Here is a 20,404-nt window from a genome sequence, read left to right as displayed (position 1 = left end):
AACGTGGCATATCTGTATTTTCAAGCTCTGTCTACCCCGCGAGGGGTAAAGATGTGACTATATATATGTAGTGGTTTGTTAGTTAAAGGACGGTAATATGTCCTTATGTATTTAGGGATCGTGCCAAGTGGAAATATGTAGTCCCTGACTACCCCTCCGGGAAAAAAGCGTGATTTTATGTATGTTTGTATAGCAGTAATTATTTACGTTGATGGAAAACATCGTGAGGAAACCTGCACATTCAGATAACTGGATGTGTAGCTATGATCTAATTCAGGTTAGGTTCCCCTGCAAGGGTGTGGAGGTCAGACGGGAGTGGCTTCGTGTCCCAATCCAGGAGCCATGGTCAAGGGCTTACTCCAGGCTCCTCTCCAGAGTGGTGAGGTTGCAACCGGGACTATAGCCAGGAAGAAGAAGATACATACATACATACATATGTATGTACATATGGTCACGTCTATATCCCTTGTGGGGTAGACAGAGCCAACAGTCTTGAAAAGACTGATAGGCCACGTTCAGCTGTTTGGCTTAATGATAGAATTGAGATTCAAATAGTGACGGGTTGCTAGCCCATCGCCTAAAAGAAGAATCCCAAGTTTATAAGCCTATCCCTTAGTCACCTTTTACGACATCCATGGGAACGAGTTGGAGTGGTCCTATTCTTTTTTTTATTGGTGCCGGGAACCACACGGCACCATAAATTGATAATGAAAATGAAGAATAAGAAGAAGAAGATTTATGATAGTAATTCACTTCAAAATAACGATTACCATACCGGTCATTTAGAATTAAAATTACTATCATTGCGTGAAATTAACTAACCTCCATGAACCGGTTACACCGATGACATTAAGGTCCGTAACTTCTCAGCATTTGACAAAGAATATCATTTATTTGACCTCTTTTTGTCACATCTCCGTGACAATAAAACGAGGGTATTGTAAAGATTTTAGTTATCATAAGGTAATATTGATACTTGCATTTCATAACTCCCGGGTCGCTTACCTGCAATAAAAGTAAATTTCTTTTAATATTTTTAACGGAAAAAGTAAAAAAGCAAAATAATGTAGAACATTGTAACTTTATGAAGCAAATCAAATACAAATATTTTATAGTGTTTTCCTCGGTTCCCCAGGCATAATACCAAAATGGCGGAAGACTGGAGGAATTGAGAATTGTTGACGGTTGACCCCAATCATCGCTTCCGCTACAAAATAGTATTAAGTACAAATCTTTTATGAGAAGTTATTAAATCTATCATTAAGCCAAACACCTGAACGTGGCCTATCAGTCTTTAAAAGACTGTTGGCTCTGTCTACCCCTCAAGGGATATAAACAGATCAAGAGTACCCGAAACCGCCGAGCTTGCATGAAGAGAGTTATGAATGTGGATGAATCGAAGAAAGTATGCAGAGATCGTGGCAAGTGGAAAGATGTAATCTCTGCCTACCCCTCCGGGAAAGAGGCGTGATTTTATGAATATATGTATTAACCCTTCATTGCATAATTTTTACTATTTCTAAAAAAAAAATACAGGTTGATGTAATTAATGCTCGTGATTAAAGGAAAAATATTTAAAATCCTAGTATAAATAAGAATTTGAATTATTTAAAAAACAGTGATGAAAATTTACATCATTATGCATTCTTACATATATAGCTCAGTACTAAATAAGTCAAAAGATATTGTTTACTTATTCTCCTTTATTCTAAATGATAATTTAAAAAACAACTATTATTTTTATTCAAGCACAAATGAACTCCACATTGATTACACGAAATTGTGGAATAGCCTTTACATTTGGGAAATTTAGGTACACCGAAGTGATCTTTCTTTTTATTTACTGTAATTCATCTTCTAGTAGACTGGTACTAGGGTTTTGTTGTACGCAATAGTCATTTATAAAGTTGCCAGCAACAACAAATTTAAAGTTTACAGTTTTTGAGTACCTTTTTTTCTTCACTAAATGTTATGATTGAAATTTCCATCATCATGCAAATAAGGGTTAAAAAGATATACGGAAGGTATATGGCAACATATGCCGGCACCAATAGAAAAAAGAATATGATCACTTTCCCATGGATGTCGTAAAGGCGATTAAGGGATAGGCTTATAAACTTGGGATTCCTCCTTAGGCGTTTACAAGCATATCCCTTAGCCACCATCCATGGGAAAGATATTTCAAAATAAAGAAAACTATACTCAATGAGAAGAGTAAACTACCTATGTATTTTAAGCCGTCTTATCTCGACGCGTGTTCATATTATAAGTAAATTGATTTGACATACATGTGGAACTATAAGAAAGATATTATACTTTGTATGTGTGACAAAAATCTAACGGATTTCCGGCAAAACATAATGTCGATATAACTTTCATACTTACATGAAACTGGATTTATGTAATTTTATTGTTTGTTTGTAAATACTTAATTGTACTTACATAACAATTTTTTATTGTTAACATAATGTAGATTTTCATTATCAATTTATGGCAACACAGAGTTCAACTAAGTTTTGTTTTAATCTATACATACTAATATTATAAAGCTGAAGAGTTTACTGGTTCAAATTGAAAAAATCTTTTTGTGTTGATAAGACCATTTATCGAGGAAGACATTAGGCTATATAACATCACTCTGCAACTATAAGGAGCAAAGAAATAATGAAAAATGTGAAAAAAACGGGGAACATTATTCATCCTTGAGGGTTTCAATGATGTTCAAAATAATTAATCCACGCGGACGAAGTCGCGGGCACGCTAGTATATAATATGGTAGACTGTTAGATAATGCTATTAGCATTAACTCCGCCTATTGTACTTAAAAAAATGTAATTGTTACAATAAAGAATAAATAAATTATATTTATAGAGAGGTAAAGTTTGTTTGTAAAGGCTAATCTGTTCGGTTTCCTTCCACCCAAAGGTTGACCGGAAGAGATTGCATTAGCGATAAGTCCGCCTTTGTACCATCTCTGTCTGTTTTGTATGTTTTACTCTTATGGTGCAATAAAGAGTTTTATCATATATCCAATCTTTGGAATTATGAGGAAAAAATGGTTTAATTTTTATATACATAGTCAATAGAGATTTTGTAATTTAATTTATCCAAGGTCGTTCAGTTGCCGGAAGTGACAAGTAACGGACATAGCGACAATTTAATATATAAATGCGACATATAAAATCTATTTAATTATGAGATATGTCATTCAATGTGACTTTTCACTCTCGCCTTGAAGTCCACAAGTTCATATATCGGAGAATAGAGATGAGGAAGGGGAATTCCAATGTGTTCAGTTAGGTACAAACAGACATACATATAATCACGTCTATATATCTTGCGGGGTAGACAGAGTCAACATTCTCGCAAAGACTGAAAGGCCACGTATCAAAGCAGCGGCCCATCGCTTCAAAACAGACTCCCAAATCCCCTAGTCGCTATTTACGACAACCATGGAAAGGAAAGAGGGTGGTCCTGTCCTAAACTGCCAGGAACCACACGACACGAGCACCACACACAAGTTCACAATTGTAAGTATCGGAGAATAGGGACGAGGTTCAAGGAACTCCAAATTTTTCTCCAGTTATGGTACGTATTAATAAAATATTTGTTGAATCAAGAGGTATGAATCACAATTAACACCCGCTGTCCAATTATTTCCGAAGCGATGATGTTTTAATATTACTCAAATTTTCTAGGGAACACTCATTTTACCTATATATTTTATACTTCATTCAGATTGTACACTACATATATTTGATACATTAAAATATTAAATAACATAAATATAATTTAAAAATTGAAATTCACTAAATTTTATTACGTTTTTTCTTCTACATTCCTTACCCTACACAGACAAAGCCGCGGGTAAAAGTTAGTGGTTACATAAATAAACTATTTTGTAGTCGGTTAACCAACCATGCTGGGTGTGGCGGAGAAAGCAGCTTCCAAATCGATAAATGAGCCCTTGCGAATCTTTCACAATCGATTACACATTCCTATTCGCTTTTACCGATTGAGATGTAAAAGTAATCGATTAATTGCAAGTTCGATCGCATTCTTAACTGTAGGTATCGAATCGGCACTTACATGTTCTTTTTACAAGGGTTCGGGATTCGTTTCCCTGGGAATTCTATGAAAAAAAAACTGTAAAGAAAAGAACGGCACTATTCCGTCTAGTTTTACAAACATAAATATAATCACGTCTATGTCCCTTTAGGGGCAGACAGAGCAAACAGTCTTTTAAAGTCTGATAGGCTACGTTCAGCTGATAGGCTTAATGATTGAATTGAAATTCATATAGTGACAGGTCACTAGTCCTAATCTATTTTGATAATAAATTTATGTCTGGGACCCGATCTGCTTCCTAAAATTTCTCTTTCCACTTTGTCTGATCTTGGGAATCCATCATTTTAAGTTCATTTGCTTAAATATTTTTAAGGGATCCATACGAAAAACGATAGTTAAGATGTCTTATCAACGTTTATAAATCGACCCCATAAGAATACTTAAAAATAATGATATACATACCCAATAATTATTACTACTCAACATACAAATCTATTTCGTAACATTAAATAATTATTAGTGAAAGTGTATGTCTGTTTGGCTGCGCGTATACCCACAACTATTTCGACAGCGCTTTCTCCAGTAATTGAGAATACAATCGGCGTAATGGTTAGACATTTCATTAGTTTCTCACGATTGTGGGCCGTACGTGTTGCTAAATATTCAACTCTGTCTAGGAATCACACGATTTACCTATAAAATGTAAAACTCTATGGAAAAAGAATTGAGATTCAAATAGTGACAGGTTGCTACTCCATCACCTAAAAGAAGAATCTCAAGTTTATAAGCCTATCTCTTAATCGCCTTTTACGACATCCATGAAAAAGAGATGGTGGTTCTATTCTTTTTTTCTATTAGCGCCGTGAACCACATGGCAGAGTCTATTTATTTGTCGAATATAAACAGTCGTCAAACTTGCACTTATTTTTTTACCCAATACTTCCTACAACTGAACAGCCTTGATAGGAATTCGGACTATTCGTAGTACGTACTAAATATATTGACAACGTAAATTAAAAAGTACTGTCGCATTTCCTGGTCACCTTAGCGTTGGTACGAGAAGCCGAAACTGGTAGTGAATGGTTTGACTTTAAGATATAACTATCGAAATTATACTTCCGTGATTAATATGACTATATTAATAACTTTTTAATTAACGGCACTATTTCAATAAGAATCAATACTTTGCATACAAAGATTTGTATTTATTTTGTAACGAATAATAAAATAACTCTAAAATTACTGGAATTATTTTGATGATATCTTTAATATTCTGAAAAGTTCCCAAAACTCTCACGGTAAAAGCGGGAAATATAACAAATCAACAAGTTCTTAACTGTGCTGTCAAATCATTATTGACAGCGCCTTCTCTCAATCATGTTAACAAGTGATTATTTATAATTACTTAGAAAATCATACAGCCGCGTCGTGTCTCCCATGATGGCCAGATGACTGAGGTTTGAATGCTGTTTCCCACGCTGAGTATATCTTAAACTATAGTTAATTATGTACTTTTTTTATTAATTGTTTATAATTTGTTGTTTTTTTAACCGTCTGATTGGTAGTAGTGTAAATAATAAATATAAATAAATAAATAAATATATACGGGACAAATTACACTGATTGAGTTAGCCTCGAAGTAAGTCCGAAACTTGTGTTACGAGATACTAACTCAACGATACTATATTTTATAATAAATACTTATATAGATAAACATCCAAGACCCAGGACAATTAGAAAAAGTTCTTTTTCTCATCATGCCTTGACCGGGATTCGAACCCGGGACCTCCGGTGTCACAGACAAGCGTAATACCGCTGAGCCACAGGGGCCGTCAAATGTCTTATAGTGTTTCTGCCTTTGAACCGAATGTCCCGAGTTCGATCTCCGATCGGGTCATTATGAATTGACCATGGATTGGGTGTGTCAGGTTTTTACACGAAGCGACTCCTATCTGACTTTGCAGGGGAACGTAAACCAGTATTGCATCATGGTTACACATCCAGTTTCCTGAATGTGCAGGTTTCCTCACGATGTTTTCCCTCACCGTGAGAGCAATATAATAGCACCACTAACAAGTATAAATAACCCAAATTGAATCTGACATACTTAATGACATAACTGCAATATTATTTGTCTGTCACAACAAGTTATGTCATTGTCAGACAATAGTCCACTGTCCCATTTCTGTGATCAGTTATTATATCTCAGAGTTAACGAGATTCGTGACAGGTACTTATTGGACAGACGCACAGAATCACGACTCATGAATCCTTTTGGACAGACAAAATATTTATTTACTCGTACTATCATAACTAACTATTACTTGCGACTACAATTGTAAATACAAGTAGTTGACTCGAATGTAGTAGTATGTTACTAAACTAGGTATTCTTGTTACCAAAATGAAATTTATTATATCTGTTCTGTCCAAATCTTCGGCTTTCTATAATCATCACCCGTTTATTTATTTTTTTATCAATAAATCATCTCCAATAGATGAATATCGGTTCATCTTTAATCATAAGCCCTGTATTCGAAAAGCAATTATCTCTTCTGTATCAGAGAGAGGTGATATCACCTGGGTGACGGTTTTGTCTGCTTTTAATAACTATTAAGTAGTTGGAAGTATAAATATGCAAAGTAAGAAGAATTTTTATCACATTTTTTAAAGTACTGTATGTGATATCTATATAACTTCGCTATAAAGGTAAATTTTAACAATACCTTCTTAAATTAAGTAAAAAAAACGCTTACTACTTTTACGGAAAGTTCAACGAACCTCAAACCTTGAAGCTGATAGAAAGTTGTTGTACAATAATAATTATAGTCCTGGCTTGACCAAATGAAATATGAAGGCAGTCCAGTTTGTACGACCTTTGGAGTTTACTACCCTGTTATTATTCCATTCGGATTGTTCTAGAATCAATACTAATTTTATAATGCTGAAGAGTTTGTTTGTTTGTTTGTTTGAACGCGCTACTCTCAGGAACGAATTGAAAAATTTTGCTTTGAAAAGACCATTTATCGAGGAAGGCTTAAGGCTTTATAACATCACGATGCAACTATGAGGAGCAAAGAAATAAAAGAATATGTGAAAAAAACGGGGAAAATTATTCTTCCTTGATGGGCTTCAATGATGGCCTAAATAACTATTCCACGCAGACGAAGTCGCAGGCACAGCTAGTTCATATTATTATTTTAAAGATCTGTATTTTAGTACAAACGAGATTGGTTACACTAACAGTATTAACTTACATTTATATTTTACAATCCTAAGGAAACAAATGAGTGACATATCAACGCATAGCTCTTACCTCTGGATTTAGAGTTTAATTCTTCTTTTAGCTTACCCTTCGGTCTAGGAGTCCACTAGGAGAAGATTCCTTAAACTCCCACGGAAATGGAATTACTTACTGGAATTTTTCATTTTATGCGAGTCGTTACACGCGCGTACGCATGATTATTGATGGTTATAAATAATTGGCACAAAAAAAGATTTTATTTTGGCAGTGTCGGGAACAACACAAAATCTATACATACTAATAAAATAATACCACATTCATTCATTCATATCTCCACCACAATGTCCGCAACCTCTTACTTTCACAATCTTCGATGAAAGGTCAAACGAGTTGTGTTTACTATGCGTGTGCGCACACAAACGTGTCTATATTTGTATGCGTATGCTCATCACAAACCAATGCTACCGACTTTCTAATTTTTCGTTTATTTTTTGCAATCGGATTGTTTTGATAAGCAAACACGGGTTGAGTTTATAGTGAAAGTGCTTGGTATTAATGAGAATAGTGATTTTTAATGTACAGTCAGTGTCAAATAAATCTGACCCAATGTACATTATTATAATACGCCATAAAAGAGTCAGGTTTTTATACCCCCAATGTACATGCTTAAGAATACATACATATATGACACCTGTTTCCCGAAGGAGTAGAAAGAGACTACATCTTTCCACTTGCCACGATCCCTGCATATTTATTTCACTTCATCCACATTCATAACTCTCTTCGTGCAAGCTCGTCGGTTTCGGGTACTCTTGACCTGACCTTTTGCTAGACCGTCTCCGATTTGATCAAGGTTAGTTTGTCTAGGCCCTCCCACTCCAACAGTCCCATTCACCCCTTTGTATATTTGCTTTGTCAACCTGCATTCATTCATCCTCTCGACATGACCAAACCATCTAAGCATTCCCTTTTATTTACATATTTTCTTTCACATCACAACATTGCCTTATCATGGTTAAGAATAAGATACAAAAAACTAACATTACTCTCCTTTTGTCGCAATCGGGGTATATATCAGTACGGGACAAAAGGACATAGGTTGAGCTAGCCTGAAGTAAGTTAAAGACTTGTGATGTGATATATGAAATACTAACACAAATATGCTATATTTTTAATCGTCTTCAAAAAAAGAGGAGGTTCTCAAATGAACAGTATTTTATTAAGAATACTTATATAGGTAATAAACCAAGACACTGGCAAATCAGAAATACTCGTATTTCGGTTATCCATATGACCAATTATCTATAATCCATAATTATCATTTATCCATAATGGCAAATGACGGTGATCGAACTTAATACCTTGTTAAAACAATCTCTTCGCAAAAGCTAGTTAAATCGTGAACTTACTTCTTAACTCTTCAAATTATTGTCATGTTACCTAATTGCTGGAGTTTATGTATGAATTTCCGTTACCTATTAGCAATAATGCAATGTCTGTCTGTCTGTCTGTAAAGTTATCTGCTGCTGTAAGCGTTACGCGGGCTGTAAATCAAGTTTTTTATAGTTAGGCAACAGGAGTTAATGTAGCGTGTAATCTATGGAGATTTACAACCATGCTCCGTGTTTGTTCATCTGCCGTGTGGTTCCCGGCACTGAAGAAGAGGACCATTCCATCTCTTTACCATGGATGTCGTAAAAGGCGACTAAAGAATAAACTAATAAACTTGGAATTCTTCTTGTAGGCGAAGCGCTAACAGCCTGTCACTATTTGAATCTTAATTCCATATCAAGTCATACAGCTGAACGTAGCCTTTCAGTCTTTTCGAGACCGTAGGCTCTGACTGCCCCGCAAGGAATAAAAACGTATCGATATTTATGTATTTATTAGTATTTAAGTGAAACCTAAGCGATTTTTTCGCAAGACTACATATGTCCTCATCCGTCAGTTCTCAAACACATATGGGATCGGAATTTGTACCGCGTGGTGTGACCACACCTTTACGAAGCAAACCTGCTCTATCTGGGTCACTCGGCATGGAGTACCGCAGGTTGTAAAGCTATGGGATTTGGTTCATACCAGTGGCATTGTGAAACGGATCTATTTAGGTATTTCATTAAGATTTCTTACACTTTGAATGCTTTAAGCAAATCTATAGTAATATTATAAAGCTGAAGGGTTCGTTTGTTTGTTTGAACGCGCTAATCTCAGGCACTACTGGTTCGAATTGCAAAAATCTTTTTGTGATGAATAGACCATTTATCGAGGAAGGCTTTAGGCTATATAACATCACGCTGCAACTATAAGGAGTGAAGACATAATGGAAGGCATTATTCATCCTTGAGGGCTTTAATGATGCCCAAAATAACTGTTCCACGCGGACGAAGTCACGGGCACAGCTAGTATAAATATATAATAATAAATGTGTTTTCTTTCTTATATTGGTGCCGTGTGGTTCCCGGCACCAATGGAAAAAAGAATAGGACCACTCCATCTCTCTCCCGTGGATGTCGTAAAAGGCGACTAAGGGGTAGGCTTATAAACTTGGGATTCTTTTTTTAGGCGATGGGCTAGCAACCTGTCACTATTTGAATTTCAATTCTATCTTAAAGCCAAATAGCTGAACGTGGCATATAAGAATTTTCAAGACTGTTGGCTCTGTCTACCCCGCAAGGGATATAGACGTGATTATGTGTATGTATGTATCAGGAAAAGAACGAGTCACTGGTGGTGAAGAGGTCATGGGCTACTGTTCATACAGACGACGTGACAGCCAACAGCTATTATATAGTAAAAATATCTCAACAAATCACTACAAAATTGTAACTTGAAAGTAACTTTAAACAACATTAGGTCATCCAGATAGATTTGGGAAGACTTAAGTGATGTAACTTGATTATTGAAGTCACTGCTGACATTTAAAATGACCTGAGACTGACCTATGATTAAATGATTCATCATTTCATTTAAACTCTTCTTATTGGGACATAACTCGAACAGCTATACATATTTAAAATATAAAATGCCTCGTTAAAAGCTTTTGTTATATAATACATACATACATAAAATCACGCCTCTTTCCCGGACGGGCAGGCAGAGACTACCTCTTTCCACTTGCCACGATCTCTGCCTATTTCCTTTGCTTCATCCACATTCATAACTCTAGTTATGAATTGTTATATAAAGATATAGTTTTCTTTGTTTATATATTATAAGACAGTAAAAATCGAGAGTAATTGCTTTATAAAAAATTGGCACGGGAATAGGTTACTATAGAATTAAATATAAGTCTAAAAAAATGTGGATAATTAGAATAGAATAGAATAGATTTATTTTCAAAATTGGGTACAAGGTATCACTTATTGACGTCACATCACTTAAATCTAATGGTAACTACTACCGCTTACAAAGCGCATGTGTAGAAGAAACAGCGGAACAAACTACACTGCAGCCTTTTCATCGGACGTCAATTTATAAAAATAGATCTCTTAAATCTAAATCATAGACGAATGCACATTGACTACATTAAAAAACATGAATGAATTTGTAGTTTTCATGGGTAATCAAAGCGATATACATATATAAATACTTTATTATACCAGAGTTACATAAAACTTGGAATAAAAGAGATGGAAAAATGGATTAATAACAATCCAAAAAACGTAAAAACTGACTCAATACACTTGAAAAAGTTGCTCATCTTATCGAGTAATTCTATTAAATTTTTGATAAAATCGTCTCGGTATAGTTAAAAATTACTTATTTAAGTTATATTTAACTCATCTGAATATAAATTCAATAAGAACTCAACACTTTTACTTGCGAGAGTCGTTAAACTTTGCATATTTTATAAATTTCTTTTAAATTATTTACACATACACATACATAAGGCAACTACTGACAAAAAATAATTATTTACTTTGACGCAACGATAAATGATTTCACTTTTGGAACGGTCGTGACTTGGTCCATCCTAATTTGCCTGAGCAGCGGCTCTAGAAGTTTTGAAAAAATGAAAAGACCTAAGTTTTAAAGACTTACTATTTTTAAAATAAAATCTAAAAAAAATGTTATTGGAGAAATGCTGTTATTCCATCGGTGAATTTTGATTAATGTTAAGGGTAAAACGTATGAAAGTTGATAGTTTTAGCTCATACATAAGTTAGACTAAAAAAATATTCGAATACAATGTAATGTTGTTTGAGCATAAATAAAAAAAATAAAGAATAAAAAATATTTTAAAAAACATTGGGAAAATGTTTGAACTAAAATGTATACAAAAAAATAAATATTTTAAATATGGGGAACATTAAAAGGTTTGTGCTTAAATGACAATTTTCCCTTGGCCGAGAGTCATAAAAGTTGAGAGCCGCTGACTTCAACATTTAACCTCCTTCAATAATTGCAGTTAGTACCTTCATGCTATAATGACAGAACGATTTGATTCGCGATGCCCAGATTGTAAGAAGTTAAAATGAAGTTACAAGTTTATTAAAATCTAATATTTAAAAAAAATGCGAAAGTAAGTTTATTGGTTTGTTTTCTCTTCACGCGTTATCTACTGAATTAATCTCCTTGATATTTCAAGTTTTATATATAATTTGCATACATACATACATATGGTCACGTCTATATCCCTTGCGGGGTAGACAGAGCCAACAGTCTTGAAAAGACTGAATGGCCACATTCAGCTATTTGGCTTAATGATAGAATTGAGATTCCAATAGTGACAGGTTGCTAGCCCATCGCCTAAAAAAGAAGAATCCCAAGTTTGTTAGCCTATCCCTTAGTCGCCTTTTACGACATCCACGGGAAAGAGATGGAGTGGTCCTATTCTTTTTTGTGTTGGTGCCGGGAACCACACGGCACCAACATATATACAATTTGATAGATTTTAAATATTATATAATTAAGAATTTGCTACAGGCAAGTCACCATGGCCAAACAGAAGAATCCAAAGTTAGCGTTTTCCTTAGTGATAGGATTTTCTCTTAACATACATACATACAGTGAACAGTTTTGAAAAGACTGAAAGGTGGCGTTCAGCTGTATGGCTTCATGATGTAATTGAAATTTAAATAGTGACAGGTTGCTAGCCCATCGCCTAAAAGAGGAATCCCAAGTTTATAAACCTATCCCTTAATCGCCTTTTACGACATTCATGAAGATGTTGAAATTTGTAGAAAGATATTGAGTATTTTTATTCTAAAGTGCTGGAAACCATAAGGCTAATAATATTGCTGAGAGTAAAGCTAATTCTATTAATGAAGACATACATTATTGTAACGTGTTAACTCATATCAATGGCGTATCTAACAGTATCGGGAAGTGTCACAATCGAGATGAGAACAGAAATAACGTCATTAGACCCACTATTGTTTGTAAAAAATTGATAATCTGACAATATTAGCTATCAAGTAAGATGTTATGTAGGCCTATAAACTTGAGATTCTTCATTTAGGCGATGGGCTAGCAACCTGTCACTATTTAAATCTCAATTCTATCATCAAGCCAAAAAGCTGAACGTGGCCTATCAGTATCTTCGAGAGTATTGGCTCTGTCTAACCCTATGAGTTTTTTCTTCTTGTTTGAGGTCTAAGGTTCGGATCGCGAGGAAATCATATATCTTAAATATTCCCTCACGTTGCCATGACAACTAAAAATTAAGACATTTTCCGTAAATAAAGTCTAATCAATACTACAAAACATCATAAAATTTTATTGCTTTTAAAAAAAATAGGATTACTACATCCCCAATATTAAAGTTATGTTTATGGAAATTATGGCTTAATATTTTGGAAATAATTAATTATGTATTTATTAACCGAAAGACAAAGATTTTTTTAATTAATGAAATAACTGTCGCTATGTACGATAGCGTCTTAATTTCATTTATATTAAACAAATTCATTTTTAACAATATTTTTATAAGGTGACAAATCGATATATAGAATTAAGGTTCCCAACAGCCATTCGCAGATCGAACATGCATAATATTTACATACCTATTGAATTTGTATCTTATAATGATTTTAGATGCGAGAAACATATTCAGAATATAATTCAAAATTCCCATGCCTCTAGACACACCTACTAATTGTTATTATACTAATTTATGTAATTATTTTCCATGCCCGGAATTGTCAACATAATTGCTAAATATATTTCTCAGGCAATCCCGGGGAATGCTCTTTGAATAGAATTACACAAATAATTGTGAATACTGTGGAGTATTACGTACCGTTTGTCACAGTTACTTTTCCATCTCTGTCACACGTAGAAAGTTATATCAGCCGTCTCTTTCGATAATGAGAAGCAGTTACAATTTGTGATTTTATTGCTTTCAAATGTAATAACTGCGTTTTGGCGATATGCGTTAGTCCAAATTTGGTATCATCTCTCTGGAGAGAGGAGTCTGTGATATAGATCTGATCCTGGAGTGGGCAAGCCAGGTTTTTACACGAAAAGACTAGCAGGGAATACATAGATACATATAATCACGTCTATATCTCTTGCGGTGTAGGCAGAGCCAACAGTTTCGATGAACTGGATGTGTATCCAGTTGCCTGAATATCTAAGCAGATCGCCACACAAAGTTTTCCCCACGATGTTTTCCATCACCAAAGAACCATCAAGACCATCGGTCAGCACTCAAACTAATGTACATTACCCAGAAATGAATCATTGGTATAATTATGGTCTCGGTAAGATTTAACCTGTGCATCACCTTTTTTATTCAAGCAACTTAACCATTCAACCACCAACACGCTTTACCCAACAACAAATTAAGTCCCAACTATTTCATTTCAACTTTACATTTACTTACAAATTTTGCAATCAAAACATCAAGTTCCTTCCATTCCGACAAATTTAAGTACGTGAATTGAAGCATCGGCACTCTCAACATTCATTACCTAACTAAGAGGTTGAGCTGACATTTAACTGACCAGTTACGCAAAGGTTGCTCCATGGGTCAAATGAACACACGTCTTCTACGTTACACACGTAAATTATTATCAGTCATAGCGCACCCCGGGCTCTTCTCCAGAGAAGTGAGGATGTAACCAGGATTTGTATCAGAAGATAGAGTTTTTGTTAGAGTTTTCGAGAAGCAGCTCTTGTCTAATATCCGCAACCTTTGCAGGACTTCATTTTTTTGCATTACCTTTGGGTTGTACCTAAACAGACCTGGCGGCGGACAATCATCGCAGAGGTGAAGAATCTAGGGAAGACTTGGAGCGAAGCTCAAGACCGAGCGGGATGGCGACGCACTGTGGATGCCCTCTGCTCCAGCTAGGGGACATAGGACCTTAAATCAAGTAAGTCACTTTTGGGTTGGGTTAGCAGAATTTGAACACCACTCTTCGTTTGGGGGTTTAAATATTAGACCGCTCAAACATATTCCTACAATCTAAAAACTAGATTTAGGTTATGTTAACTGCTTGCCATCAAATATCTTATTTTGTAATACTTCTTTTAAAATTAATAGTAGTTTTGATAATTATTATCTAACTTACAAAAGTAACAATTAGCTAACTTATTGAAATGATCTAGCATTGACGCTAAATAGCTTTTAAACACGTATTTATTGCATAACTATTGCAGTTTATTTAAGCATACAATGATAAATTACCGGAGGAATAGATAGAGAATAAATATTTACACTTGCCACGATCCCTGCATAAGTTTTACTTCATCCAAATTCAACAATATTTTTATGTTCGTCAGTTTAGGGTACACTTGACCTTTCACTAGAACGTCCCTGATATGATCAAGAAGCCACAGCGTTTTCCTTGTCAAAATTAAATTTTCTTAGTTAAAACTTATGACGTCATTTGTTCACATACATTCATAAATATAATTAAGTGCGTACCTTTTTATTCCGTATGGGGTATACAGAGCAGATAACGACCTTGAAAATACTGAAAGCCCACTATCAGCTGAAAGCCATACCTTAATTAGGAAGGAATTAGGATTAAATTCGTGACAATATAGGTATTTGAAGAATAAAATTTCGCAACATGACGTCACTTTCTTGTTTTTTTAACATCATTGTAAAACAATTAATACCTTTGTCGCTAATTAGAGTTTAATAGAGTTGTTAACTAGTTTTTAACCAAAAATATTTCTTATTCATATTTTATAGTTTAACGAGTATAAATTGCATTAGTTAGGACTGAGTAACAAAGCATAATTGTGTTAACTGTGGAGCAGGCAGCCAAATATACAAATGTAAAATCTTTTTACAGCGTGTAATGGAATCGTACCTTGATCAAATCAAGGAGAATGTGGCGAAAAGTTAGGTCATGAGAACCCTTAAACTTCCTAGTTTTATAAAAAGAGTTATGAATATGGATGAAGTGTAAGAAGAATGTAGATTTCGTGGCAAGTGGAAAGATGTAATCACTGCCTGCCCCGCCGGGAAAGAGGCGTCATTTCATGGATTTTTATGTATTTAAAAGAGACTTTCAAGACTGTTGGCTCTGTCTACCCCACAAGGGATATAGACGTGACCATATGTATGTACGTATGTATGTATGTACACTTAAATGCTGTTTCTGCAGATTTTGTGGTCGACAAAATGCTATAATATGATATTCTCTTTATTATAACAAATAATTACATGTTTAATTAAAACTTCTGCTGATCTTAAGCCACGAAGAGCTTGCCCGACCGCAGTGAAATCTGATTACAATGAAGTTAAGGATAAAAATCACAAAAATTTTCTGTTAACAGTTTTATTTTACAGTAAATTTGACACACAAATTATATTGCCACTACAATGGCAACACTTGAGTAATAAAATAAACATCGAACAAGCAACACTCGTAAAATAGGAGACGTTTCATGAATTGCTGTACAAATTGAGTAAGTTTCGCAACATTGCTTGAACGATTTTCATCGCATTCCTAATGTATAGTCAACCTTAATAATATTGAGTGGCAAATATTCAAACAAAAATATAAATTCCGAATTAAATACGAAATTAAAGTTCGAAAAATTAACATACATACATATATTCACGTCTATATCTCTTGCGGGGTAGACAGAGTTAACAATCTTAAAAAGACTGATAGGCCACGGTCAGCTGTTTGGCTTAATGATATAGAAATGAGATTTAAATAGTGACAGGTTGTTAGCCTGTCGCCTAAAAGAAGAATCCCAAGTTTGTAAACCTATCCCTTAGTCGCCTTTTACGACATCCATGGAAAAGAGATGGAGTGGTCCTATTCTTTTTTCTAATAGTGCAGGTTGTTAGTTGTAAAGTGACAAGGTTGTTGGCCCATCGCCTAAAGAAGAATCCGCATCCGTTCATTGCATTTTTAATCTGATATTTTGCTAGGCAATTGCTTCAAAATATAACAAAGCTTTGATTAATTAATTAAATTATAAAAATTACAGGTGCATTTAGCAACTATTAAATTTTCGAAACCGCTTTAGTTATGAAAAAAGCAGTTCATTTAATGAACAAATTATGATAATGTTTCATAACTCTCCTTGACTTTATTAAACTGAAAAAAATATATATTTAAATTACACACATGATACTTGGTTTTGTAAGACAAATTTAATTATGTAAGTGTAAAGATGTCTAATTAGGAATATCATGATGTAACTTCTAAATTTTATTGACATTTTGATTAACAGACAACTGAATGTGTAATCATTTCGGGGAAAATATAATTATTAGCGCAAGTAAATTTTTGAAGGATTGGAGTATAAATACAAAATCTGACTTAAAATCGTCTCTCGCGTAGACAGGCATCAAATCTAGCCCGGCGCAAGATCTTCCCTTTGTGGCGGTCAAGCCAAAGACACTGGTTACCCAGATGTGATAGGAGGCTTCATTTTCTAGACTATCTCATATCCTTCTGGGCTAGGTTCAGAGATGAAGTCTTGGAAGTCAGATAGCAATCGCTTTATGTATTAAGCCTGACCTTTCTGCTTCCAGATCGTGGTAATAGCCAGACTCCTAAGTTCTTCCCCCAAGAATAAATAAATATATATTGAGTTAGCTTCCAAATAAGTTCGAGACTTGTGATACGAGGTACTAACCCAACGATACTATATTTTATAATAAATACTTATATAGATATACATCCAAGACCCATGCCAATCAGAGAAAGTTCTTTTCTCATCATGTCCTGGCCGGGATTCGACCCGTGATCGAAGGTCGCAATCGGGATATAAATGTATTTATTATCATTTTCCTGGCATCAGTCCCGGTTGCATGCTCATGACTCTGGAGAGGAGCTTGGGGTGCGTCTATAGCCACAATCCTTGGGTGAGTCAGGTTTTTACACGAAGCGACTCCCAGCTGACCTCCCCAACCTCCGCAGGGGAACCTTACTTATTTATATTGGATCATGGTGAACTTTAGTACGAAATATGTATATGCAATCTTGTATTTTACGTATTAATTTACCTGTCTTTTTGCTAAATTAAACATATATATTATGTATGGATCGCCCGCTGGTCAAGGCAATCTTGGTCTCGAAACTTCGCAGTTACGTACGAACTTTATATTAAACTTTCGAAAGTTCTTTTGAAAACGATACCTACCTAGTGTTAGTATAAATATTAAAAAAGTAGTGCAAATATTACCAGTTTATTATTTTACATTTTGATAAAAAAAAGACAACAATAGCAGCTGAACGTGATCTTTCAGTCTTTCAAAACTGGCTCTGTTTACTCCGCAAGGGATACAGACGTGACTATATGTATGTATGTATTTTAATTATTAATTTAAAATGAACCAATACTTGTAGTACTTAAATAACTTTTAATAGCTATTTCTTGCCTATTCAGGCTAAATAACTGTCCAAACAACTTTAAACAGACACAAAAATAGTCATATAATAATAAAAAACGTGTTTTCTACAAATTAAATCTTTCTTTGACTAAATTTAGGTTGCACAGATAATAAATATCGACATCCTGTTATATATAGTCGCTACAGTTATGTTATTGCTCTAACCAATTCGCTAAAAGCTTTATTGAGCTTTATCAAGGCGTGCGCGTTAAAGTCTTTAACAAGAGAGCTTTCCGAGAACGATAACATAGGTATATCAAAACTTTGAAATGACGGGTTTAAGTCATAGAAAATCTTATTGTTTTAATGATAGAATATAAATTTAAGCTATTTTTCTTAAACTATTTTCATATAAATTAAAAGTTTGAGCTAGAAACAAACTTACAAAATATTGAGTTTAAAATGCCTTAAATTTATTATACTCTGATTTAATAAAAAAAATTATAAATAATTTAAATAAAAAATAAAACTTTCTGAACCAGATTAAGGACACAAAATGGTCTGAAGTTATATTAGGCACAAAAGAAGTCGTGATAAACTAAACACTCGACATTTACCAATAAAAAAATGTCACTTACCTTGACATGACACGAGAGAGGCGAATATTAGAGCGAAGAACACGAAGCTTACTCCGAACTTCACACAGTTCCTTTTACCCCCCATTTCACATCCGGATAATCTGGGTTGAAGCATTTTCACTCAAACACTATCAAAAAATCATTTAGAAAGAAAAATGAAGAGTTTATCAACCTTTTCTCACAACACAGTCACAAAAAAGTATAAATTCCAAATTTGAATTTTTATTCTGTCATCGCGTTCGCGTTCGGTGTTCGGATTTTGAAATTGGAAAGTTGGCGGGGTCCGCGGCAGTGCGCTGGCGGTTCTTGACTGAATCGGGTCTGCGCGCACGCAGAGTCGCAGAACGATTACTTGTCTCTCACCTTCTGGCCGCTTTTGGACAGGAGTTCATAACATTTGTGAGGTCAATGGTGTCTTGTTTAAAGTATTTATATTAAATTGGGCTTCTATGATGTCTTAACTTAGTCTTATTTAGAATACAATGTGTGTGTGATCAGGGCAACATTATATAAAATACTCTTAAAGGTTATAAGATTATAAGGTTCCTAAGCATAAAACAGATCAGAGGTCGTAGAACTATCGTAGAAAATTATAGACAAGAAATTTACGGAAAAGGCATCTTAGCAAAACAGCTTGAGTATTTACTTTATTTACTCTTAACGTGAAAAACAAATTTGCGCGTACAAAGTCGCGGGCAGTAGATAGTCATAAATGAAAATGTAATTGTCACTGTTGTCATTGTTACAAATACCCGAACAACATTCGTGACGTACAGCTGCGCGGACGCACGCGACAGGTTGCTCACCCCTGGCGCGCCCTCGCTTTCATGACGGACAAACAGACGCGGCCAGTTCCGGTTCATCTAAGTTAAATTGGGGCTTTCATTTTCTTTGACCAAATGACTTACAAGTAAATATCATCATCAAACCTGCACTCCTTATCCTAACTGATATTATTAATGCGAAAGAAAGTTATTGCCGTATGGTTCCCGGCATCATTAGACCTTCACTCCATCTCTTTCCCATTGATGACGTAAAAGACGACTGAGGAATAACTTGGGCGATAGGCTCGCAACCTGTCACTATTTCAATCATTAAGCCAAACAGCTAAAAGTGGCCTTCCAGTCTTCTCAAGACGGTTGGCTCTGTCTACCTCGCAGAGGGCGTAAGTTGATTTGTTTGTTTGTAGTCTCTTTAAGCGTTATCTACTGAACCAATATTCTTGAAATGTTCCTCATATGTTCTTAATTAAGAGTCTGGAGAAAAAAAAACTATAGTTCCCGTAGAATGCAAAAAAGCTGTTTTTTTTTTGTAGGCGCTAAATCACACGCAGGTAAAGCTGCGGGGAAAAGCTAGTCAACCCTTAATACACCCTAAGAAAACCATACATAAAATCACACTTCTCTCCCGGAACCTACATCTTTTCACTTGTTAAGTTTCATAGGTCGTTAATAAGATACTGTTACAGTCACGGTCTGAGGACCAATAGTTATTGTATTATGAACATATTTTATTTATATATTTGAATCTTTATTAGGTACACAAAAAAGTGACCAGCTGACCAAACAGAAAAACTTTAAGTTGGTGGTGCGATAAAGTGCACATGCATACTGCAAACTTCATACATTACAAACAAAATAAGTAGGTACATAAATATAGTAACCAAAAGTTTTGACAATTATTAAGCGATATGAAGTATCCT

At 34.8% G+C, this 20,404-nt stretch overlaps 1 protein-coding gene across 2 annotated transcripts in view; it reads right to left on the bottom strand.

Moving 5' to 3' along the window:
- Positions 1–19,022, bottom strand: part of LOC106137127 (mucin-17) — a 91,837-nt gene extending 72,815 nt beyond the window's left edge. For both annotated transcript variants that reach the window (XM_060951512.1, XM_060951513.1), the window contains exon 1: positions 18,703–19,022. In XM_060951512.1, coding sequence (XP_060807495.1) covers positions 18,703–18,817 — 115 coding nt within the window. In that variant the 5' untranslated portion in view covers positions 18,818–19,022. The remainder of the gene's footprint in view (positions 1–18,702) is intronic.
- Between the last annotated feature and the right edge of the window lie 1,382 nt (positions 19,023–20,404).

Source organism: Amyelois transitella, chromosome 25, assembly GCF_032362555.1.
Source record: "Amyelois transitella isolate CPQ chromosome 25, ilAmyTran1.1, whole genome shotgun sequence".
NCBI lineage: Eukaryota > Metazoa > Arthropoda > Insecta > Lepidoptera > Pyralidae > Amyelois > Amyelois transitella.
This window is presented reverse-complemented; position numbering and strand designations above follow the sequence as displayed.